This window comes from Schistocerca nitens, chromosome 5 (assembly GCF_023898315.1).
Source record: "Schistocerca nitens isolate TAMUIC-IGC-003100 chromosome 5, iqSchNite1.1, whole genome shotgun sequence".
NCBI lineage: Eukaryota > Metazoa > Arthropoda > Insecta > Orthoptera > Acrididae > Schistocerca > Schistocerca nitens.
This window is the reverse complement of record NC_064618.1, coordinates 46,885,032-46,910,352: the sequence shown is the minus strand read 5'-3', so window position 1 is coordinate 46,910,352 and position 25,321 is coordinate 46,885,032. Positions and strand designations below refer to the sequence as shown.

At 39.5% G+C, this 25,321-nt stretch overlaps 1 protein-coding gene across 1 annotated transcript in view; it reads left to right on the top strand.

Annotated features, from left to right (window-relative positions):
- The window catches only part of LOC126260227 (ribosome biogenesis protein SLX9 homolog), a 97,916-nt gene that overhangs the window by 39,690 nt on the left and 32,905 nt on the right, over window positions 1-25,321 (top strand). Inside the window, exons 2-3 of the mRNA XM_049957530.1 lie at window positions 4,790-5,111; window positions 5,777-5,969. Coding sequence (XP_049813487.1) covers window positions 4,799-5,111; window positions 5,777-5,969 — 506 coding nt within the window. The 5' untranslated portion in view covers window positions 4,790-4,798. The remainder of the gene's footprint in view (window positions 1-4,789; window positions 5,112-5,776; window positions 5,970-25,321) is intronic.

Genomic DNA, 25,321 nt, shown 5'->3' with positions numbered 1-25,321 from the left:
GAGTGGATTTTGAGTGTGGTGTTCGGCAGTTGACCATCTTGTTACTTTGTCCATCAATGTCTTGAATGGTTTTCTGTGAAAATCTCAGACTGTGGCCGTGGTTTTTTGATTTGGAGAGGGGCTATTACACCTACTGGAGAACTGGTATCGTCCGTACTCTTTACACGTGGGGCTTCCGTGGCTATCTGCCCAGTTTCCTTTGGGAATTTTTAAAACACCGAGTTTTTAGGGTGCTCGTGGGTTCTGCCTTGTCGGACACCTTTATCCAGGAAAACAGTGTGCTTCAGGGTTCTGTCCTGACCGTCATCCTCTTTGCTATCGCCATTAACCCAATAATGGCCTGTCTCCTGCCGGGCATCTCCGGCTCCTGTTTTTTTGACAATTTTTCCATCTATTGCAGTTCTCCATGGACCTGTCTCACTGAGTGGTACCTTCAGTGTTGTCTTGATCGTCTTTACTCCTGGAGCATTGACAATGGCTTTCGTTTTTCCACCGACAAAACAGTCTGTATGAATTTTTGGTGGCACAAATGGTTTCTCCCACCACCTTTACATCTTGCGCTGTTGCCTATCTGTTCATTGAAACTACAAAATTCCTGGGGCTCATGCTTGATAGGAAACTCTCTTGGTCCTCCCATGTGACTTACCTGGCAGCCTGCTGTAAGCAGTCCCTCAGTGCCCTACTTGTCAATGGTACTTCCTAGGTGCCAATCGAACCACCCTCTTCTGTTTGTACTGGTCTCTTGTCTGTTGGAAACTTGATTATGGGTGCTTTGTTTATGTGTCTGCAATTCCATCCCTCTTACGTTGTCTCTACACTATCCTCCATCGTGGCATCAGTTTGGCCACTGGCGCCTTTTATACTAGTCTGGTTGAGAGTCTGCATGCTGAAGCTGCTGAACTACCACTGTGCTACCGCCATGAGTTTCTCCTCAGCAGCTATGCATGCCATTTTTCTGCCATGCAAAGCCACCCATCCTATGCCTCCTTCTTTGATGATTCCATCGATTGCCAGTATGGGGCGTGTCCCTCTTTTCCGTTACCTCCAGGAGTCCGCTTTTGGCATTTACTTCGGCAGCTTAACTTCACACTACTTGCAACTTGCCTGGTGGGTGTGAACCCTTCACCACCTTGGCTTCATGAAGTGGCCCATGTTAACCTTGGCCTTCATTCACTTCCTGAGGATGCTACTCCAGCCTCGCTCTGTCGCCTTCAGTTTCATGACCTTTGCATGGAATTTCGCGATAGAATCTGTATGTACACTGATGGCTCTCAGACTGACCATGGTGTTGGTGTGCCTTCATAATTGGCACCCACATTTTTAGATGTCGGCTTCCGGCACACTGCTCAGTATTTACAGCTGAGCTCTTCGCCCTGTAACAGGCCACGGAGTATATCCTGCAACACCGTCTTTTCAATTGTGAACTCTGCTCAGACTCTCTAAGCGCCCTTCAAAGTCTATGTGTGCTGTAACCACCCATCCGCTAGTGCAACAGGTCCAGGAAAACTGTCACTTGTTCATAATTGATAGAGCCACTGTGAAGTTTATATGGGTTCCTGGTCATGTTGGTCTGCCAGGAAATGAGGCTGCTGACACTGCAGCCCCAAGGCTGCAGTCCTCGTACCTCAGCCCACTAGTTCCTTTATTCCCTCCAATGATCTCTGTGTTGCCGTCTGTCAGGAGGTGTCCTTTTGGCATCACCATTGGTCCTCCCTTCATGGGAATAAGCTCAGGAATATTAAGCCTCTCCCAGCGGCTTGGACGATCTTCTCTCAGCCCTCCTGCCGGGAGGAGGTCATTTTTACTAGGTTGCGTATTGGGCACTGCCATTTTAGTCATCATCATTTGATAAATGGCACTCCCCCACCACTTTGCACACATTGTGCCCAAGTTTTAAATGTCTGCCACTTCCTAATGGAATGTCCATTTTTTAACCATTTACTTTCCCGCTGGGGTTTGCCATCTTGAGTTATCGGTCGTTTTAACAAATGACGCGCAGGCTGTCGACCACATTTTACTTTTTATCCATCAAAGCAATATGCCGAAGGTCATGAAATTTTTAGTTTTGGACCTCTGTTACTGTATGGTGTCTTTCATAGCCCTTTCTCCATGTCCTTGTTTTTTGCTGTCTTCTGTTATGTCATTTGGGATTGATGTATAGTCATTTTTTTAACTCCTTTCTGTTTTTCATGTTCTGTGGTTTTGATGTGGGCATGTATGACTCCAATTGTTTCTGCACCCTAAAACAAAACAAAACAAACAAACAAACAAACAAACAATGTCTTCCCTGTTCTGAAATCTGGTCCCTTTTAGGGTCAGTTTAGGGGAAAGCCAGAAGTCACTCGGTGTTAGGTGAGGGGAATCAGGAGGCTTACGAAGAACAGCCATGTGGTATTTGGTCAGAAAGTCTGAATTAATTGAGGATGAAAAGTGGGTGCATTATTATGGTGAAGGTGCCAACTGCTTGCTGTCCCCAAGTCTGGCTGTTTGTGTGTCGGTGCTTCACAAAGGCAGTGCAGAACGTCTTAGTAGTACTCATTATTGACATTAGTACTTTCAGGGGTGTTCTTGTGATGGACCATATTATGTGAGTAAAAAATAAAAAGGACAGCATAACTTCCACATTGCTGCAGACCTGCCTCTCTTTTTGGGTCTCAGGGTTGATGGATGCTTCCATTGCAGTGACTGGAACTTTGTAATTGGATTGTGCCCATAAACTCAAAACTAATCACCAGTGTTAAGTTGGGATTACTGTTCAGTGTCCAGCATGTCCTGTGTGATCACCAGACAAAATTGCTTCTGTTCCAGTCATTAACAACTTTGGCACAAATTTTGCTGAGATCCTCTTGAGATCCAAATGTTTTGTTAAAATGGAATGGATGGGTCCAGTACTAATTTTAACCTTGTCTGCAAGTTCTCTGATTCTGATTTGTCTCCCTGTACCGTCAGTGTCCTCGCTTCATTTACGGACATTTAGGACCTTCCTGAATGTGCATCACTCGTCACTGATAAGCAGCTGTTTTTGAGACTGGTGTATTATTCCTTTATCTGTGTGGTACCTATCCCCTTGTCCTCAAACACTTCTTAAATCTTGCTGAGTGTTTCAGCTTTAGAACTGCCAAGATTAAAATGGAATTTGATGCAATAACATTGTTCCACTTTTTCTGTAATTTTATCTACAGCACACAATCCGATGACTACCATTTACATGTGTTCACTTATCAACGGTTAGCCAGCTACTGACTGTTTTTGCAGGTGTGAAAAAATTGGGCAGCTGCATCACTTGTGCCTACAAACAGAGAGTGTTTGTCTTGATATGATTCTTCATGTCTAGAGTAAAAAAATATTGGATATTTTTTGAACAGCCCTTTTATACTCCATCCTTCTGCAATAACAAAAGTAATCCACTGATCAAGAATGTCCTCAGTGTTGGATGGTGGACAGAAAGCCACTGTCACTTGAACTTTAATAGGACCCTGCCTGTCTTGATAGAGATGTCGCCAACAAACAAAATGAAACTGTGGATTTTGCTGGCTTACTGTCGTCATTGTCAGAATTTTTTTCTTTTTCTTTAGTTGATGACATCCTTTTGATCTACCAAATGGAATATCAATTTTCCTTAAAGAGGGCTCTTAGATGGTCAAGTTTTTTATGCACTCTCTCAGAATCAGAAGAATATTACAACTGGAATACTAAATATAAATGCATGTGATTGGGCTTACAGTGAACTGAATGACGTTGAGAGCCATTGTCCTGTCTAATCAGAACATCATAGAATGGGAGACAAGCATATTTTCCTGTTGCTATAGTAAACAGGATGGTCTTATGAATTAAGCTGAGATGGTGCAAAAACTACATTAACAGTTTCTCTCCAAGGGGTGTCCATTATAAAAGTGTCATGAACATATTGCCAAAAATCTTTTGACTGAAGAGCTACTGATTCCAGGGCACTTTCCTCAAAACCCTACGTACATAAGATGGCCACTAAGGTTTGGAGGGAGGTGAAGTGGCAGAGGGGCAGCTTCCCACAGCTATCACTTTCTTCAAAAAGTATCTTGTTAAACATTATAGAGGTTGAGGCAGAAGAATGCAAGAATAAGGCTGTGATGTGTACTTGAAATTTGTTGCCAATCGGTCCCAGAACTTTACAAGTCGGGGTGCTGTAAAAAGATAGACCACATCAAAGCTAACTTGGAACAGCTCAGATAACTACATCTCTTGATGAAGTCTATCAAGTTGCAAATGTGGTATGAACATTTTCTCACAAATGGTTTCAAAAATGACAAAAGATGTTTAGCTAAGTAATATCTATGAGCACCAATATTTCTTGCTCTCGGCTGTAATATTTAGACCCTTGTTATGAATTTGAGTAAGTCCATACAATATGGGTGGAACACAACCCTGTTCTCTTCAGTGCTGTAGTTTATTTTCATTTATTTCTGTTCTTGTGTGTACTTTGTATCTTTTTTTTCCAAGCCATTTACTGTTTCTTTCTGTATATCTGTCTGCTGATTATTACTTCTTCTATTTGGCCAGTAGTAATCCATCCGCATGTATTTGATTGTTATTATTACTATCACTGATCAAATTAAGTTAGAAAAACTTCTACTTTACAGAATATTGCCTTTTGTCTATTCCTGTGTACCAGTCTTTTTTTTTTTTCCAGCTTCCTTACAAAGTGAAGAAACCACTCATTACAAAAGTGATATTCCTGTCACTGTTTATTCATGTGTGTACCCATTGCAAAGTACATTATATTTGTGACGCTAACAGTTTTCTTGTATTTTAGGCCTTCAAAATGGGTAAAGTGAAAAGATTGAGGAAGAAATTTCATTTATCAAGAGAGGAGCCTGAAGTAAAAGATGCTGGAAATTTCACTGTCTCACTGAAGGATGAAACTATCCCACAGGACACAGATACTTTAACACCCCTCCCAAACATATCAGAGAATAACATTTTTGCTGGAATGGATATTAAATTTGAAGACTTGAAGAAGGACCTCAGTTTTGATGACTCAAGAAGTGTTGTCTCAGTTAGCAAGAGGGAATTCAAAAACCGTATTACATCAAAGAAAGAAAGGCGACTTGCCAGGCATGAGACCTTCATTAGCAGTAAGTAATAAGTGTGAAATACAGTTTTGCTATGTTACCTGACAATAAAATTACCAGTTTACTTTTTGAACACAAAGCATTGCACACATGCGTGCCCGCGCACACACACGGTGTCATTGTTGATAGTAAATTTCTTCAGTGTATGAATGTGCTGTGAGGCTGTAATTAATATTCCAAACTTCTTAAACAGTCATTACAATATTTACTCTGTTGGATCTCACATGCAGTTTAAAGTACTTTCTCTTGTGCACTCATTAGTTTGTTGAAAATGGCATCCCCAAAATATTATTCCGTATTACATGTATGAATAAAAAGGTGCAAAATTTATTAAATTATTCCTTTAAGATGAAATTTATTCTCATGGTAGGAGCAGCTGAATCTAAACATTTTAGCAGGTCTGCTATGTACTGTTCTTCCTCTAGTTCACCCATACATTGTATTTTGTAAACCCCATAATGCTGGAACAGTGTATTTTTCCAAATTTATATAAGTCCAGTAGTGCAAACCCAGTCACCAATGTTAACCAATATTTTTTTTATTAGTTTATTTGTTGATAGCAATACAGACTATTGGACAAAACGTGGTGCTATTTCACAGTAATGGTTTTTATAGTAGTCTGGATTTCTTGAAGGGATTCTAGAAATTGATGAAGAAATCTGTTACAGAAATAAATGCAATTCAAAAGTTGAAGATAGAGGAGAAGGAAAAACGACGACGTCAGAAAAGAGCAGTAATAGGAGATTTAAAGGCTCTAGTTGATGCTCTGCCAGCCATTGAATGTCATAAAAATAAAGAAAGAAAAAGACCTGCACCTAAGAAGAGATCAGTTCCAAAACTAAAATGGAGGCAGAAAAATATGTAAGACATTATTTCTATTACATTTCTTGCATAGAGATATTTTCAGTAAGCTTTCTGTGATGCCTACCCCTAGTTCTGGCTTCAGTACAGGCATGTACTGGTAGTCAAATTTTATCATTTGTGACAGTGTCTGTAGAAACTCGGTTCACCACATAATACTCAACTTGGTAGTTGTAGTAAATCATAAAGTACATACCAGATAGCAAAAATATGTTTTACAAATCATAATTAACACTTTTTATAAAAATTTTAATTCATAGTAGCTTAGAAATCTGTATATAAATTAATAGAAATGCATAAAATATACAAAGCAGTTTAAAACTTGGTTGCCTTTCATGTTATGCAGGACACAAAAAATTGCATACTTCTCTAAGGCTGTCCTTGGCAGTTTCAGCTCTTTTGAAATTGATTGGGAACAGATGGAGAAGGAAAACTTATCGTGTAACTGTTCTAGAGGCATTTAGTAAAATGATTTCAGCATTAGAATTTCAACACTTTCCTCATGGCTACAGGCACTGCCCTGTAGATGGCTGCTGCACATGATCCATTAGTGTGATTTATGGTATCATCTACATTTACATTTATACTCCGCAAGCCACCCAACGGTGTGTGGCGGAGGGCACTTTACGTGCCACTGTCATTACCTCCCTTTCCTGTTCCAGTCGCGTATGGTTCGCGGGAAGAACGACTGCCGGAAAGCCTCCGTGCATGCTCGAATCTCTCTGATTTTACATTCGTGATCTCCTCGGGAGGTATAAGTAGGGGGAAGCAATATATTCGATACCTCATCCAGAAACGCACCCTCTCGAAACCTGGACAGCTAGCTACACCACGATTCAGAGTGCCTCTCTTGCAGAGTCTGCCACTTGAGTTTATTAAACATCTCCGTAACGCTATCATGCTTACCAAATAACCCTGTGACAAAACGCGCTGCTCTTCTTTGAATCTTCTCTATTTCCTCTGTCAAGCCGACCCACACTGATGAGCAATACTCAAGTATAGGTCGAACGAGTGTTTTGTAAGCCACCTCCTTTGTTGATGGAGTACATTTCCTAAGGACTCTCCCAATGAATCTGAACCTGGCACCCGCCTTACCAACAGTTAATTTTATATGATCATTCCACTTCAAATCGTTCCGTACGCATACTCCCAGATATTTTACAGAAGTAACTGCTACCAGTGTTTGTTCCGCTATCATATAATCATACAATAAAGGACCCTTCTTTCTATGGGTTCGCAATACATTACATTTGTCTGTGTTAAGGGTCAGTTGCCATTCCCTGCACCAAGTTCCTATCCACAGCAGATCTTCCTACATTTCGCTGCAATTTTCTATTGCTGCAACTTCTCTGTATGCTACAGCATCATATGCGAAAAGCCGCATGGAACTTTCGACACTATCGACTAGGTCATTTATATATATTGTGAAAAGCAATGGTCCCATAACACTTCCCTGTGGCATGCCAGAGGTTACTTTAACGTCTGTAGACATCTCTCCATTGAGAACAACATGCTGTGTTCTGTTTGCTAAAAAATCTTCAATCCAGCCAAACAGCTGGTCTGATATTCCGTAGGCTCTTACTTTGTTTATCAAGCAACAGTGTGGAACTGTATCGATCGCCTTCCGGAAGTCAAGGAAAATGGCATCTACCTGGGAACCTCTATCAAATATTTTCTGGGTCTCATGAACAAATAAAGTGAGTTGGGTCTCACACAATTGCTGTTTCCGGAATCCATGTTGATTCCTACAGAGTAAATTCTGTGTTTCTGTAAATGACACGATACGCGAGCAAAAAACATGTTCTAAAATTCTACAACAGATTGATGTCAGAGATATAGGCCTATAGTTTTGCGCATCTGTTCATAATTGGATGTTTTCTCTTTTACAGTTCCATTGTATAATTTTGTCTGAGCATCTCATATTTTTAGAATAAAAGCATTTCGGTTAGAACTTGTGGAGCGTTATGTGTTTGAAATTTGTTACCAGCATTAAATTAGGTAATAAAATCATTGTTGAAGGATGTGTGTATCTACTGACAACTGCAGTTCTGCAATGTTATTCTTTTCTTCTTTTCTCACCTGTTGCTGGCAGTTTGGTAGTTGATTTATTTCAGTTTATGGCGATATACGTAGAACTGAATCTTGTTTGTTGTTGTTGTTGTTGTTGTTGTTGTTGTTGTCTTTAGTTGGAAGACTGGTTTGATGTATCTCTCCATGCTAGTCGATTCTGTGCAAATCTCATCATCTCTGTGTAACCACTGCAACCTACACCCATTTGAACCTTCTAACTGTACTCAAGCCTTGTTCTCCCTCTACAGTTTTTATCCACACACACTTCCCTCCAGCACCAAATTGACGATTTCATGATGTCTCAGGAAGTGTCCCATCATTGTGTCCCTTCTTTTAATAAAGTTTTGCCTCAAAGTCTTTGGTCTTAAATTCAATCAGTACCTCTTCATCAGTTATCCAGTCTATTCATGTAATCTTCCACTTTCTTCTGTAGCAGCATATTTCATAAGCTTCTATTCTGCTCTTGTATAAACTGTTTACTGTCCACTTTTCACTTCCTTACAGGACTACGGCCCATACAGACATAATTAGAAAAGACTTCCTTACACTTAAATTTTATTAAATGTTAACAAATTTCTCTTTAGAAATGCTTTTTTCTTATTGTCAGTCTGCATTTTATATCCTCTTTACTTCAGCCATTATCAGTTAATTTGCTGCCCAAATACCCAAACTACTCTACAACTATTAGTGTCTCGTTTTTCTAATCTTATTCATATAGCATCACCTGATTTAATGAGACTACATTCTTTTACCATTCATTCATTCATTCATTCATTTCATTGTTGCCCTTATGGACAGTGTTTGAACTCGAAAATCACATGATGACACAATTTTCACTTCTTTCCTCTCTTCCTCTTCTCTTCCCAAAATCTCTTCATCCTTTGGCTGTGCTCCTGTTTCCTTTGCTCTGTCCATAATGTTCCTGTCTTCTTTCTCTCCTTTACAATAAATTTTGCACTCCTAACTTTGTTTCTGAAGTATTTCCTGTCTCCTATCATTTGCCTGTTGATCCCTATCTGCCTTAAGTCTTCGTCTATTTCATGATACCAATTTGTTTTCTTGCTTGAGCTGTTTACTACATCAAAAATTTTCTTTGTAAGTTGGTTGTTGTCCAATCTCTGTATGTGCCCATAGAAAGTTAATCTGCGTTTTCTGATCGCGTCTGTTAGTCTGTCAGTGTGCTGGTACAGCTCTTTGGTAGGTCGCTTCATCCATATGCCATCTCTGTGAATTGGTCCAAATATTTTTCTGAGAATTTTGCGTTCTATTTTTTCTGTGTCTATGATGCCTGATGCTCCAATTGTGGTTGTTTCTGACGCGTACAATGCTTCTGGTAATACAACTGTTTTGTAGTGCCTAAGTTTGGCCTGCCTCGATATGCTTTTCTTATTATAATGTGACCATGTGAGTTTGTATGCCTTCTGGAGTTTCTTCGTTCGTTCCATGTTAGCCGCCTTGTTTGATCCTCCCATTTGTATGTACTCCCCTAAATACTTAAATTTTTCGACTCTTTCTACGGATCCATATACAGTATGCATGGTGTGTACATTGTTGGTCTGTCGTTCCATATATTGTGTCTTCTCGTAAGATACCTGCAGACCTGTTTTGGCAGCTATTTCATGCAAGCATTCCAGTGCTTCCTTTGCCTCCTGTGTATTATTGCTGAGTATGGCTATATCATCTGCAAATGCCAGACATTTTATGATTGTTTTGGTTTCACGTGTTCTTCCCAGCTGTATTCCTTTAACTTGTTCCTCCCACTGCTTGATAATTTTGTCTAACACCATGTTGAACAGGATTGGTGAGAGCCCGTCTCCTTGTCGGACACCTGTGTGTATGTGGAAGGGTTCCAAAATTTCTCCCATGATCTGTTCGATGCATGATCTCCCTTTTCTGAAGCCCGCCTGGTATTCCCCAATTTGCAGATCTGCTTGTGGTTCTAGTCTGTTTAATAGCACCTTAGAGAACATTTTGTATGTAACTGGTACTAGCGATATGCCTCTGTAATTGTTTGGATCTGACTTATCACCCTTTTTATGTAACGGATGGATCAATGCACATTTCCATTCCTCTGGCACTTTCTCTGTGATCCAAATTTCGGAGATAATCTTATGGATTTTTTTGGTGATGTTTTCATCTTGGAGTTTCCAGATCTCAGCGATAATACCATCTTCTCCGGCAGCTCTGTTATTTTTCATTTGTTTTATGATTTCCTCTATCTCTTCTATTGTGGGTGGATCAGAATCGGCATTAGATGTGGTCTTTTGGAATGTTAATTTTCCTGTAGGTTTTTTGCAATTAAGAAGTTTATCAAAGTAATGTTTGAGAATTTTACAGTTTTCTTTTGTGTTTGTTTCCAGGGATCCATCTGTTCTTCGGAAGCAGAGGCTAGGGGGTTGATAGCCCTTAATATTTTCTTTGAAAGTTCTGTAAAAATTTCTTGTGTTATTTCTTTTGAAATCTTCCTCAATTTCTTTTAGTCTGTTATTGTCATATGCTCGTTTTTCCCTTCTGATTTCCTTCGATGCTAGTTTCTGAACTTCGTGAAATTCTTTCCATGTTTCTGAATTTCTGTAGCTACTGAACTTGTCCCATGCTTGCTTTCTTCTCTCAATGGCTTCATCACAATTTGCGTTCCACCACCTATGTTTGCGTTTTCTAGGTGGTTGTCCCCAGCACATAGTCTTCTGAACTGCCTTCGCCAGATCTGTCCATGTGTCTATTGAATGCCTATTAATTTCTTCAACGATTTTATCCCTGTTTATCTTCAAGTATTCCGGATCAGGTTTGACTATTTTGTTTTGCGCTGTCTGTTTCAGTCTTGGGATTGGCCTAATCTTAACTTGTAGCAAATAATGATCAGACTCGAAGACTCCTTTACGTGTTCTGACATTTAGAATTTCCCGCAAATTTTTCTTGGATATGGCCACATGATCAATCTGAAATTCTCCCCACACTGTGTTGGGTGCTTTCCATGTTGTAAGTTTTTGTCTTGGTTTTTGAAATTGTGTTGACATGATTTTGAGGTTAAAGTTTTGACAATATTTTATGAGGTGTTCCCCATTTCTGTTCGTGCGAATATGTGCTGAGTATGGGCCTGTTATTTCTCTGAATTTTCTCTCCTTACCAAGCTGCGCATTGAAATCACCCATTAAAATTTTCACATGTCTTTCTGGTACGTTGTTAGTTACTTCCTCCATGTCTTCCCAGAAGTCTTCAATTTCTTGTGGCTTCTTTCTGTTATGGTCATTTGTAGGTGCATGTGCGTTGATAATTGTGTATGCTTTATTACCTGATTTGAAGGACAGTGTCGAGATACGTTCTGATATTGAATTGAAGTCTATGATGTTATCCATGACTGATTTGTGTACTGCAAACCCTGTACCAAACAATAATGGTGTTCCTCTTCTGACCGCAGGTTTACCTTTGTAAATCCTGTAATGTTCTGTGTCGAAATGGTTTTCATCTAAGAAGCGCGTCTCTTGAATGGCAAGAATTTTGATGTGAAATTTATCTAGCATGTCTGTCAGTTGTTTTAGTTTTCCAAGTTTGAACAGAGTGTTTGCATTGAGAGTGCCAAGGTAGTGCTTGCGAAGAGGTTTTGAGAAGCTCCGACTCTTCTCCTCATGATGTTCCTGGTCCCCCAGAATCCGATGACCAGGAAAGTCCAGTCCGTTGACTGGGGCCTGGGGTAGCGGATTTCTTTCCATTTGTTCCATCATGATTACTTCAAGTTGAAGTTGGTTGTGGTGACCTTTAACAAGATCACGGTAATTGCAGACTTGATTGTTGAGATCAAGCCATATTTCACTGCCGCACCAACTAGGTAAACAGACGCAGACCACTAGTCGCTGGATACCAGAACAGACACTAATGGATTTCTTGATGTTGTGTGTTTGGTCCGCGAGAGCTATTTTATTTCGCTCAAGTCCGCCGGCAAGCCGGTGAGGACCCCCCTATCCGCCACCTGGGACGCGCCACGTCGGAGTATCACCTCTCCGCCTGCTACGACACCGTAGTAGGTTCGTGGATTCTTTTACCATTATTTTACTTTGGCTTACATTCATCTTATAACCTTTTATCAAGGCATTGTCCATTCTGTTCAACAGGTCTTCCATGTCCTTTGTCGTGTAACAGAATTATAATGTCATTGGCAAGCTCAAAAGATTGTATTTCTTCTCCCTCAATTTTAATTCCTTCTCCAAATTTCTCTTTGATCTCTTTTAATACATGCTCAGTGAACAGATTGAATAACACCAGGCATGGAAACAACCCTGTCTCACTCCCTTCTCAGTCACTGCTTCTCTTTCCTGCCCATCAATTGTGTAACTGTCATCTGGTTTCTGTACAAGTTGCATAAGGGATGTTTAGGTGAAAATGAGACAAACAGAAAAAAAGTCAATAAAATGTTCATTATTTCAAACATAATTGCCATGACAGTTAATACATTTAACCCACTGAGAGACCATACGAGTAGTGCCTTCATGGAAAACTGTTTGCAGTTCCCTACATAACCATGATTGTAATCAGCTTGCACTTCTGTGTAGGAAGCATATCAGTGGTCACAAATGTCTTTCTTCAGGACTACAACATTATGGAAATTGCTTGGTGAGAGATCGGGACTGTATGGAGGATATATAAGGGCTTCCTAGTGAAACTTCTGCAGCATAGTCGAAACAACCTTCGCAACATATGGGCGGGCAGAAGAAATGAAATTTGCAGTGATACAATAATGGAAAATATTGATTAGAATGCAAGCAGTGGCAAATGAAAAGTGCTAGTTTGCATTTGTTCTACAGTATTAATTTATTTTTTTAACCAATTTTTTGATTACAAGGCCATCATTAGACATTTACTGACTGTTGTCGTCAGAGAAGCTACAATGTTTGTAAATGACATTGGAAAAGGATTGAATGTAACAATATTAGAGAAGGAAAGTTGCTACTCACCATATAGTGGAGATGCTGAGTCGCGATAGGAACAACAAAAAGAGTCTCACAATTATAGCCTTCGGCCATTAAGGCCTTTGTCAACAATAGACAGACACACACTCACACTCACGCTACACTCTCACACACTAACACTCTCATGCAAATGCAGCTCACACAGACGAATGCAGCCTCAGGCAACAAAACCACACTGTAACAGAATTTTAATGTGTTGTTTCAGTTGCCTGAGACCGCAGTCATGTGTGTGTGTGTGTGTGTGTGTGTGTGCGCGTGTGTGTTGTTGTTGTTGTTGTTGTTGTTGTTGTTAAAGGCCTTAATGGCTGAAAGCTGTAATTGTGAGAATCTTTTTGTTGTGCCTATCTGCGACTCAGCATCTCTGCTATATAGTGAGTAGCAACTTTCCTTCTCTAATATTGTTACATTGGAAAAGGAGCTACACATCTAGATTGAACCATACACACAGTAAATGACATCTTTGGCAGTGTGGTGGTAATACAATGTAAAAAGTAAAAAGTCGAACAACAAATAAATATAAAGGAAATAAACAGGAAAAATCTTTAACACGAATTTGAAAAAGCGTGCCTACATAACGGTTTATATTAATAAACAAAACCAGTAAACTAAAATAAAGTTAGTACTTGACAATGCTACTTTAAGAGGTATAAAACATTGAGACTAATACACAAATTAATTAAAAGAAAGAATTATCAACTGTAACTACAGAATATTGGAAGAACTGAATCAGTATCTATAACATAAACAGAATGAATAAATACAGAAAAATGGAGGAATCTGAGGGAACATACAGTAAATGCTATCTTTGAGAGTGAGAGTGTTGTGGCGTAACAAGCTAGTCACGCCACACTGAGGAGGAAGCCGAAAGGCACGCGTACACACACGCCGACTGGCGTCAAGTCTGGAACAGGATAAGTTATGACTGCTATAAAGAAAATACGTATCTTTGGAATATACTTAACTTTTAATGCTTCCTTTGGTACATCTCTCTTGACTATACAAATGAGACTCGTAAGAAACATGCACTGATACAATTGGCGCCTTGCTAAGTCGTAGCCATTAACTTAGCTGAAGGCTATTCTGTCTCTCGGCAAATGAGAGCAAAGGCTTCGTCCGTGTATAGTCGCTAGCAACGTCGTCGTACAACTGGGGCGAGTTCTCGTACGTCTCTCGAGACCTGCCGTGTGGTGGCGCTCGGTCCGCGATCACACAGTGGCGACACGCGGGTCCGACATGTACTAATGGACCGCGGCCGATTTAAGCTACCATCTAGCAAGTGTGGTGTCTGGCAGTGACACCACAGAGAGTATGACGGTACTGCATTTTAAAAAGTAAAAAATTGAACAGTATACTACAAATATAAAGGGAGCAAACAGGAAAAATATCAACACTATACTCAAAAACTGTGCCTGTATAAACAAGAAAAATGAAAACATTACTTGATGAGACAACTTCAGGAGGCCCTGTAAGCTGAAAACCCACTAACAGAATAAATCAATACTGTAGAACAAAAGCAAACTAGTACTTTTTGTTTATTATAATGTTATTCTACCAAGAACCGATGGAAAATGCTGTTAACAAGCAACGGTTATTGTGAAGGCTACCATCCTTGTAGGGCTGTGAAGGGCACTAGAGACTTCTGGGAAAGAGGTCGTGAGGCTTTTGGTGAGTGAGGGCAGGGGTGGGGACTGGAATTGTCAATTCAGTAGCACACTTTGCAAAAATTTGTTGAAGAGAACTCGATGCCATTGATCTACATATCATTGTAGATGTTCCCCCATTCACCTTCTTTATGCACAGTAGTTTTTTTTTTTTTGGGGGGGGGGGTAGTGGGTTAGTACTGTTCTTTGCAGCAGATGCCTAGAGACCATATTGAACATCTGGAAATGACTGCATGCTTTTTAGGTAGACACAATGCAGTTGCCTCTAAAAAGACAGTGTGCAATTCTGTTGCATTCTCCGCAGGTTACCTGAGAACCATAACCTTCACTTACTGTTAATCAGCTGGTGTTGTGGATTGCAGACAACCACTACAAGGTGGGTCTAGAGTATTTTGTCTCTCACAATAGCAGTTTGTATGTTTGAGTGATGTCATGTGATATATGATGGATGTAGTAACTTTTTTCACTGGGGCGATTGTAGTGGCGTGGGAATTGGGAAAATGAGCGAGACTCATCAGTGGTTCTGTAGGCTGTGCAGTAGAGATAGAAAGATTGTGGAACAGGAGGGGAAAATTGCTGCCCTTCAGGCTGAGTTAGATGAGGCTAGGTGAGAACTGGGCAGGTTAAGGGGGGAGAAGGGTAAACAGGGGTGGGAAGTAGCAACAGGCATAAGGAACAGGCCAAGAAATTCTTCTGACAGCTTTGTTATTAATGTACAAAATAGGTTTGACCTGTTGCCTCAGTCAGAAACTGATGAGCCTCTCACAGATGTAGATGTAGACAGGGCTCAACAAGCTTTCAGCAGCAAATTGAATAAGAATGTAGGGAAATCTGCAAAGAGAAAGAAAGTCTTGTTGCTAGGTAGTTCGCATGCTAGGGGTGTGGGCCAACTTCTGCAGGATGAATTAGGGCCAGAATACCAGGTCACAAGTTTTTTCAAACCTAGTGCTGGACTGAGGCAGGTTACAGAGGATTTAGGTTCACTATGTAGAGGCTTTACTAAGGAAGATTCCGTGGTTATTGTGGGTGGGCCGGGCAACAGTATTGACAGAGATCCAGGATACAGCATAGAGTGTGACCTGGCGAAGATTGCATCAACATCGAGTCATACCAGTGTTGGGTTTGTGTCGGTTCTGGAGCGCCACGACCAACCTCATTTGAACTCTTCTGTCAAGAGAGTTAATTTGGAGTTGGAGCGGCTACTTGGATCTGGTGCAGGGTCACACATTGGTGTGGTTCCTGTTGATTCACTCTGTAGGTGGGACTATACTAGACATGGCCTACACCTCAACAAGAAAGGGAAGGATAAACTGGCTGGGCTGATAGCAGGAAACTTAAAGGGGGGAGGAACTACATCTCATGGTGGAAACACTTTTTTAGTGTAAGATCAGTGTCCAGTGGGAAACTCAGCCAGGCAAGTGCTAAAGATGTTAAAAAAGTTCAAGATACTCACAAAAGTAAAGTGAAAAATAATGTTAGTATATTTCATCGAAATATTGGGGGATTGAAGAATAAAATTAATGAGCTTCTGCTTTGTTTAGATGATATAGAAACCTGTCTGAGCATCACGTTGTCACTGATATGCAAAAGGTTAGCATCAATGGGTACAAATTAGCTGCACATGTAAGTAGAGATAATATGATGAGAGGAGGAGTTGCCATATATGTCAAAAGCTTCCACAGTGTAAAAAATTTAGAAACTAAAAATTTTTGTGTAGAGCAACATATGGAAGCATGTGCCACTGAACTTAAACTAAATGATGGCACTTTCATAATTGTAACAGTGTATAGGTCCCCCTCGGGGAACTTCCAGCTATTTCTAGAAAACTTGGATGCTTTGTTGTGCTATCTGTCAGACGGGGGGAAGCAAATTATCGTTTGTGGGGATTTCAATGTTGACTCCCTGAAAGAGTGTAATAGGAAGAATGACCTTGTAGTATTACTCAGTTCTTTCAATTTGAGCTCCGTCATTGATTTTCCTACTCGGATAACAAAGAACAGCAGTACATTAATAGATAACTTTTTTATAGACCAAGATAAGTTTAAGGACATAAATGCTTATCCTGTTGAGAATGGTCTTTCAGATCATGGTGCACAGCTAGTTACAGTACATGACATAGCTCCATGCAGTATATCAAATCAGACTTTCAAAGCAGTGCGTTCAATTAACAATATAAATATTGCAAACTTTAGGGAAAGCCTACAACAACTAGACTGGGGTGAAGTGTATAAGGAACCTGATGCAAACTTGAAATATAACTTATTTCACGATACATTTTTAAGGATATTTGAAAATTGTTTTCCCAAGAAAATAGTTAAACATAATTCCAAGAAAACATATAAAAAAACCATGGCTAACTAAAGGAATAAGAATATCTTGCAACCGTAAAAGAGAACTGTATCTAACAGCAAGAGGAAGTACTGACCCCGAAATTGTTCAATATTATAAAAACTATTGTGCGGTACTAAGAAAAGTTATTAAAAAGTCCAGAAGCATGTGTATCATGTCTGAGATCAGTAACTCTGATGATAAAATTAAAGCAATTTGGAATATTATTGAAAGGGAAACAGGGCAACCAAGAGCACAGGAAGACTTTAGTGCCATAAAACTGAATTACAAGTGTACTAACAAACAATCAAAAATTGAAAATATTTTCAATAATCATTTTTTAAATGTTGTGGAGAAAATAGGATCTAGATCTTCACTAGAAGAGGCAAGGCTACTAATAGAAGAGGCCATACCTGTGCAGTTTGAAACAACTGTAATTCCACCAACCTCTCCCTCTGAAATCAGTAAAATAATAAACTCACTGAAAAGTGAAAGCTCTTATGGAATTGATGGCATTTCCAGCAAGGTACTTAAAGCTTGTTCCCCACAGATAAGTAGGATTCTCAGCCACATATGTAATAGCTCTTTGGAGCAGGGTGTTTTCCCCGATAGACTGAAATATGCCATTGTAAAACCATTGCATAAAAAGGGGGATACGTCGGATGTGAACAACTACCGCCCAATCTCTCTTCTGACAGCTCTATCAAAAATTTTTGAGAAAGTAATGTATTCAAGAGTAGCCTCCCTTATTTGTAAAAATAAAGTACTAACAAAATGTCAGTTTGGTTTTCAGAAAGGCTTTTCAACAGAAAATGCTATATACGCTTTCACTGATCAAATATTAAATGCTGTGAATAACCGGACATCACCCATTGGTATTTTTTGTGATCTCTCAAAGGCCTTTGATTGTGTAAATCATGGAATTCTTTTAGATAAGCTAAATCATTATGGTTTGAGGGGTGCAGTACACAAATGGTTTAATTCATACTTAACTGGAATAATGCAGAAAGTTGAAATAAGTGGTTCATGTAATGTTAAAACAACAGCTGATTCCTCAAACTGGGGGGCTATCAAGTACGGGGTCCTACATGGTTCGGTCTTAGGTCCTTTACTGTTCTTGATATACGATACAAGTATAGTAATAACATACAAAAACCAAGAACTAAGTGATGTAATTGTAAATGATGTTTTTCACAAAATTATTCAGTGGTTCTCAGCAAACGGACTCTCTTTAAATTTTGATAAAACACAGTATATACAGTATAATAGAGGGAAACATTCCACGTGGGAAAAATACATCTAAAAACAAAGATGATGTGACTTACCGAACGAAAGCGCTGGCAGGTCGATAGACACACAAACAAACACAAACACACACACAAAATTCAAGCTTTCGCAACAAACTGTTGCCTCATCAGGAAAGAGGGAAGGAGAGGGAAAGACGAAAGGATGTGGGTTTTAAGGGAGAGGGTAAGGAGTCATTCCAATCCCGGGAGCGGAAAGACTTACCTTAGGGGGAAAAAAGGACGGGTATACACTCGCGTGCACACACACACATATCCATCCACACATATACAGACACAAGCAGACATATTTAAAGACAAAGAGTTTGGGCAAACTCTTTGTCTTTAAATATGTCTGCTTGTGTCTGTATATGTGTGGATGGATATGTGTGTGTGTGTGTGTGTGTGTGTGTGTGTGTGTGTGTGTGTGTGTGTGTGCGCGCGAGTGTATACCCGTCCTTTTTTCCCCCTAAGGTAAGTCTTTCCGCTCCCGGGATTGGAATGACTCCTTACCCTCTCCCTTAAAACCCACATCCTTTCGTCTTTCCCTCTCCTTCCCTCTTTCCTGATGAGGCAACAGTTTGTTGCGAAAGCTTGAATTTTGTGTGTGTGTTTGTGTTTGTTTGTGTGTCTATCGACCTGCCAGCGCTTTCGTTCGGTAAGTCACATCATCTTTGTTTTTAGATGTACAGTATATACAGTTCCGTACAGTAAATGGCACAACTCCAGTAATAAATATAGACTTTGAACAGAAGTCTGTAGCTAAGGTAGAATTTTCAAAATTTTTAGGTGTGTCCATTGATGAGAGGTTAAACTGGAAGCAACACATTGATGGTCTGCTGAAACGTCTGAGTTCAGCTACGTATGCTATTAGGGTTATTGCAAATTTTGGTGATACGAATCTCAGTAAATTAGCTTACTATGCCTGCTTTCATTCACTGCTTTCGTATGGCATCATATTCTGGGGTAATTCATCGTTGAGTAGAAAAGTATTCCTTGCTCAAAATCGTGTAATCAGAATAATTGCTGGAGCCCACCCACGGTCATCCTGCAGACATCTATTTAAGGATCTAGGGATCCTCACAGTAACCTCACAGCATATATATTCACTTATGAAATTTGTTGTTAATAATCCAGCCCAGTTCAAAAGTAATAGCAGTGTGCATAGCTATCACACCAGGAGAAAGGACGATCTTCACTATGCAGGGTTAAATCTGACTTTGACACAGAAAGGGGTAAATTATGCTGCCACAAAAGTCTTCGGTCACCTACCAAACAGCATCAAAAGCCTGACAGATAGCCAACTAACATTTAAAAATAAGTTACAAGAATTTCTAGATGACAACTCCTTCTACTCATTGACTCATTGGCTGAATTTTTAGATATAAATTAAGGGGGGCAGCAAAAAAAAAAAAAAAAAAAAAAAAAGGAAAAAAAAACTTAAACATTAGTGTCGTGCAACATTTTGTGTAATGTAATATCTTGTACAGACATCTTTTATTAACCGACACGTTCCACATCATTACGAAATGTCGTATTCATGATCAATGGAACAAGTATTAATCTAATCTAATCTATGTTGAATCATGGCAGCTTTCCATTTTGTGATAAATTGTCAATGGACAAATGGTCTAGCCTTGATAAGACCCTTTGAGGCATGTTGATACACATAACAGTGTACAGAGGCTGCTTTGTCCCATTCGCAGTTGGAGATGCTGCACACACTATTGAACCACACTCAGAATGCTAGATTACATTTTCATTTGTTAAATGTGTGGGTGCACGCAATGATTTATTGTGGCCAAAAGAGTATTAAGAAAGAGGCATTCAACCATCTTAGTAGTAGAGTTCCGCTTAACAGGAGTGCAATGCCGCCAGTAGCCAACAAAACAAAAGTCACACACCATTTCTGTGTCAAAGTGCATGTTATAAGGATAATGCATTTTTCATTTGATAAAAGGGAGAACCGAAATTTTGGTGGTGTGCCAGCTGGGGTAAGTTTTCTATTTCAGGGATAAGTCGATGGATAAATCTGCTAGGTCGGCAGTGTGGCAGAAACATTGTTGATTATTCTCATGTTTCTTTATCCTTTATCTCATGTTGTAATGGTTAAGGCACTTGACGCATATTACATGTGGGGTTAGATATCTTCCAGCCTATCCTCATCCATGGTTTGCTATATCATTTCTGGCAAATGCCAAAAACAGTCTGAGGCCATTGTCGGTTTCCATTTCTAGTCTCATTCATCTGAGCTGGTGCTACATGTCCAATGACTTCTAAATTGAAAAGGTGTTAAACTCTCTTTTGACAATATACAAAAAGGATAGATTGCTACTCACCATATAGAGATGTTGAGTCATAGACAGGCACAACAAAAAGACTGCTAAAGATTTGAGCTTTTGGCCCAAAGGCCTTCTTCTAACATACAAAACACACAGACATGCATGTGGGTGCGTGTCCCCTCCCTCGCCCCCCAACTCCACCCCCTCCGCCCCCCAACTCCATCCCCCCCCCCCCCCACACACACATAGGTATGTATATATATATTCATGCAAGCACAACTCACACACACATGACCACAGAGACTAGCTTCATTTGCTAGAGACAGCCATTGCACGTGCACACGCGCCTGTGTGTGTGTGTGTGTGTGTGTGTGTGTGTGTGTGTGTGTGTTCCCTGCATTAGAAGAAGGACTTTTGACTGAAAGCTGACATGTTTAGCAGTCTATTTGTTGTGCCTGTCTGCAACTCAACATCTCCTCTGTCTGGTGAGTAGCATCTGCTCTTTTCATAATAGTACCGTTATTCCATCCTGGATTTTCCATTCTTTAAACTGTCTCGCCCTTCCATTATTTTTATTTACAAATTTGACAAAGCACTGCAAGACATAAGCTGAAACAAGACAATTGGAGTTGATGACATCTCTCTGAATTGTCGAGATCCTTGAGAGAGCCAGCCATGAGGGCTAGTATATGAGAAAGGTGACATCCCGTTAGACTTCAGAAAGAATGTAATAAATCCAATTTCAAAGAAGGCAGGTAGTAAAGGGTGTGAATATTACCAGAACATTACCATTAGTCATAGTTGCAAAACACTGAAGCAGTTGATTTACAAAAGACTGGAAAAAAACTGGTAGAAGCCAACCTCGAGGATAATAAGTTTGGGTTCCAGAAAAATGTAGGAAAATACAAGGCAATACTGATGCTGTGACTTATTTTTAGAAATACACTGAAGAAAGATACTCTACATTCATAGCATTTGGAGATCTACTTCTATACTGTAGAAGCCATCTCAGGGAGTGTGGCACAGATTATTTCTGGTACCCTATCGCCCCCCTTCCTCCCCTCCCCCTTCGCTCTCTCTCTCTCTCTCTCTCTCTCTCTCTCTCTCTCACTCACTCACTCTCACACTCTATTTTCCCTCTTCCTTACAGAAATGGCACATGGGAAGAATAGTTGTCAGAAAAACCTCTTATTTCATGCTGCAATCATTTCGCATGGCATATGTGGAAGCAAGCAATATGTTGCCCTACTCTTCCCAGAATATGCTCTCTTGGAATGTTAGTAGTAAACCTCTCCATGATATACAACACCTCTCTTGTAGTGTCTACCACTGGGGTTTGTTGACTAGCTTTGTAACACTCTTGCACTTACTAAATGATCCCATGATAAAACATACCACCACTTTTCAGTTGAGCTGCTTCTATCTTGTCTATTAATCCAATGCATTAAGCATTAAGGATGCCAGACTGATGAGCAGTATTCAAGAATATGTCGAACTTTGTTTTGTAAGCCACTTCTTTCATGGATGAATTATGTTCTTTCAGTGGATCTCAGCCTGGCATCTGCTTTTCCTACAGTTTGTTTTATATGCTCATTCCACTTTAGATCACTCGGAATGATTACTTCTAGGTATTTTTCAGTAGCTGCTGTTTCTAATAATTTGTCACCAACAGTGTATTTGTGCAGCAGTAGATTTCTTTGCCTAATTATGTGTGATAAGGTACATTTAGTTTGGTTCAGGATCAACTGCCAGTCCCTGTACCAGTCATTGATCCTCTGCAGATCATCCTGCAATTCGCTAAAGTCTTCTGGCATTACTGTCTCCTTATAAGCAACCACATCATCTGCAAACAACTGTACGGATTTTATAAGGTTATCCACTAAATCATTTACATGTATTGCAAACAGTAACAGTCCTGTTGCACTTCCTTGGGATACTCCTGAAATGATCTTTATATCTGTTAATTTTGTTCCCTTAAGAGGGATGTGTTAGCTTCTCTCTGCAAGAAAGCCCTGAATGCATTCACGGGTCTGCCTGCTGTTCAGTTAGCTCGTATTTTGTTCACTAAGTGACAGTGTAGAACTGTATACTGTATCAAATGCCTCTCAAGTAACACAGCATCAGTCCAGGCGCTTATGTCTACAGCTAGAGAAATCTTTCGATAATGTTGACTGGAATACCCTCTTCATATTTTAACTGTGCTACCTTTAGAATTTCAGAGGATGAAAAGTTACTTACAATATGTACAGAAACTAGACTGCAATTATGATTTGAAGGACATGAAAAGCAAGCAGTAGTTGAGAAGGCAGTAAAAAGGGTTGTGACTTATCCTCAGTGTTATTTAAGTTGTACATCTAAAAAGCAGCAAAGGAAACAATTTATAAAATCTTGGAAAGTGGTTATAAGATAAATGTCAACAAAAGTAACACAGTGCTATTAGAATGCAGTCTAAGTCAGGAGATGCTGAGCAAATTAGATTTAAAAATGCCACACTGAAAGCAGTAGATGAGTTTAGCTTTTTGGACAGCAAAATAACTTGCTATGGCCAAAATAAAGATGATATAAAAAGCTGACTGATAATAGGAAGAAAAGAATTTCTAAAAAGGAGAAATTTATGCACTTTCAGTATAAATTTGAAGAGTTGGGAAGTTTTTTCTGAAATTATTTGTACTGAGTGTACCTTATACGGAAGTGAAACATGGATGATAAATAACTCAGACAGAGAGGGAACAGAAGGTTTTGAGATGCAGTGCCTCAGAAGAATGCCAAACATCAGGTGGGTAGATTGAACAAGTAATGAAAAGAGGTAGGGAATCAAATTTGAGGGAACAGAAATTTATAGCATAACTTGATTAAAAGAAGTAACTAGTTGAGAGGACACTTTCTGAGACATCAAGGAATTATCAGTTTTGTAAGGGAAGGATGTGTGTGTTCTTTTGTGCGTGCGTGCGTGTGCGCACACTTTGGGGGGGGGGGGGGGGAGGTAAAAGTTGTATAGGGTAATGTAGTAAGCAAGTTCAAATGGGTGTCGATTGTTTTATGTATGCAAAGATGAAGAGGCGTGCACAGAATAGACTATTGTGGAGAGCTGCATCAAACCAGTTTTAGGACTGAAACAGCAACATGTCTTTCCAGTTTGTAACACTTATCTTTTGATTTGTAAATTTTCAGTAGACCATTGTCAGTGCCCTTCAATCTTAGTTACTTCTGATGATGCTCATAGAGTTAGTCTTTCAGTCATGATTTCCAATTTTGCATAATTTTAATTCTTTAAACAGTTTGTGATTTTTTTTTTTTCTTTGCCTTTAGTCTTTACTCTGTCCAATTTATTGCCCCAACTCACACTTTTTGTCTGGTTACATTTCACTGTACCTATCTCTAGTCATTCATCTTTTAACAACTGATGCAGTCTTTTCCAAGTAATGTAAGACATAGTCCTTGTCCTGATTAGTAGTGAAGTAGTTATCATCGTGACTATGTGCTGTCTATCCATAGACTTACAGGGCCAATACAGAAATCAACAGAAAATATTACAAAATTATTGTTTTACTTGAAATGTGTTAGGATCAAAGGTAATGAGGTGATCTCGTACTGCCTTTGAAATCCATGTCAAAATAATTATAATTTAATCTTTTTCATTTGTTACTTTACAGTTGCTTGAAGCAATTAATGTCATTGTAATAGTCACATCTCAGAATTTTAAAAAGGTGCAGTAGATAGGACAATGAAAGTTTTTTTTCATATTTATTTAATATATTGCACATATTAGAAGTTGACCTGCACTACCAGCAAAAAGACATAATCTTTGCCTTTGTATTTGGACGTCTCATGCCATTCTGTGTTCCACTTCTTTCTGATTGTTGATTTCAGTATATTTAAAAGATCTGTAGCTGGTAATTTCATGTGTTCTCTCATTTCATAATAGACAACTGCTTTGCCTATCTTGTCTACTGGTTCATTGCCAGGTATGCGACAGTGTGCGTTTACCCAGTGGATAGTAATATCAGATTCATGATGTCACGTACTATTGGATGGCTGGATCTTCAGCTGTGCAGATGTACTAATAGTCCTAGTGCTGATCTCGAATTGGAAAGGATAACAAACACAGAACCCAGAAAATGGTCTCTTTCCTCATCTAGGTATTGTTCAATTGAGTGTGGTGCCAAATGTTTCAATAAATAATCCACTACTTCATTCAGAAGTGCTGTTATACTATTGTTGTTTCAAATTCTACACATATACTTAATTTGTTACCAGATGGTTGAACTGGGCATGTCTTTAAGGTTGTTACAAAAGTTTATCCATGCAGATTTCTTCCTATTTTTGAATAGTTGCTTTATTGTCACCTACTACAGTCTATTGAAGTTTATTCACTTTTCTTCTGAAGCATGCCTTCTGTACAGTTTTAGTGCTTCCCTTCATTCCAGAAGTGCATTGTTGCATACTCATCCTGCCATATCGATTATGTTCTGCTTGTCAGAACAAAGGCTAGATACTGTTGCAGCTTCTTCAATAAAAACAATGGAATTTGCGTAATCTGTTCTTGTTTCTCCACATTCTGAAAATGTCTGTATCTTTTCTGAAAGCCTAGCAGTATGCTTTTCCAGTCTGCTTTCTCACAGTTCAATTTTTAGGCTGGCCATATGGTACCATATATTGCACCCTGTGTCACATCTGAAAATAGTGGCTAGGTGATCAGATCCATGGAGTTCTGTGACTAGCTCCCTGTGAAGTCTAATGTTAAACTCGGTGACACTGAACATA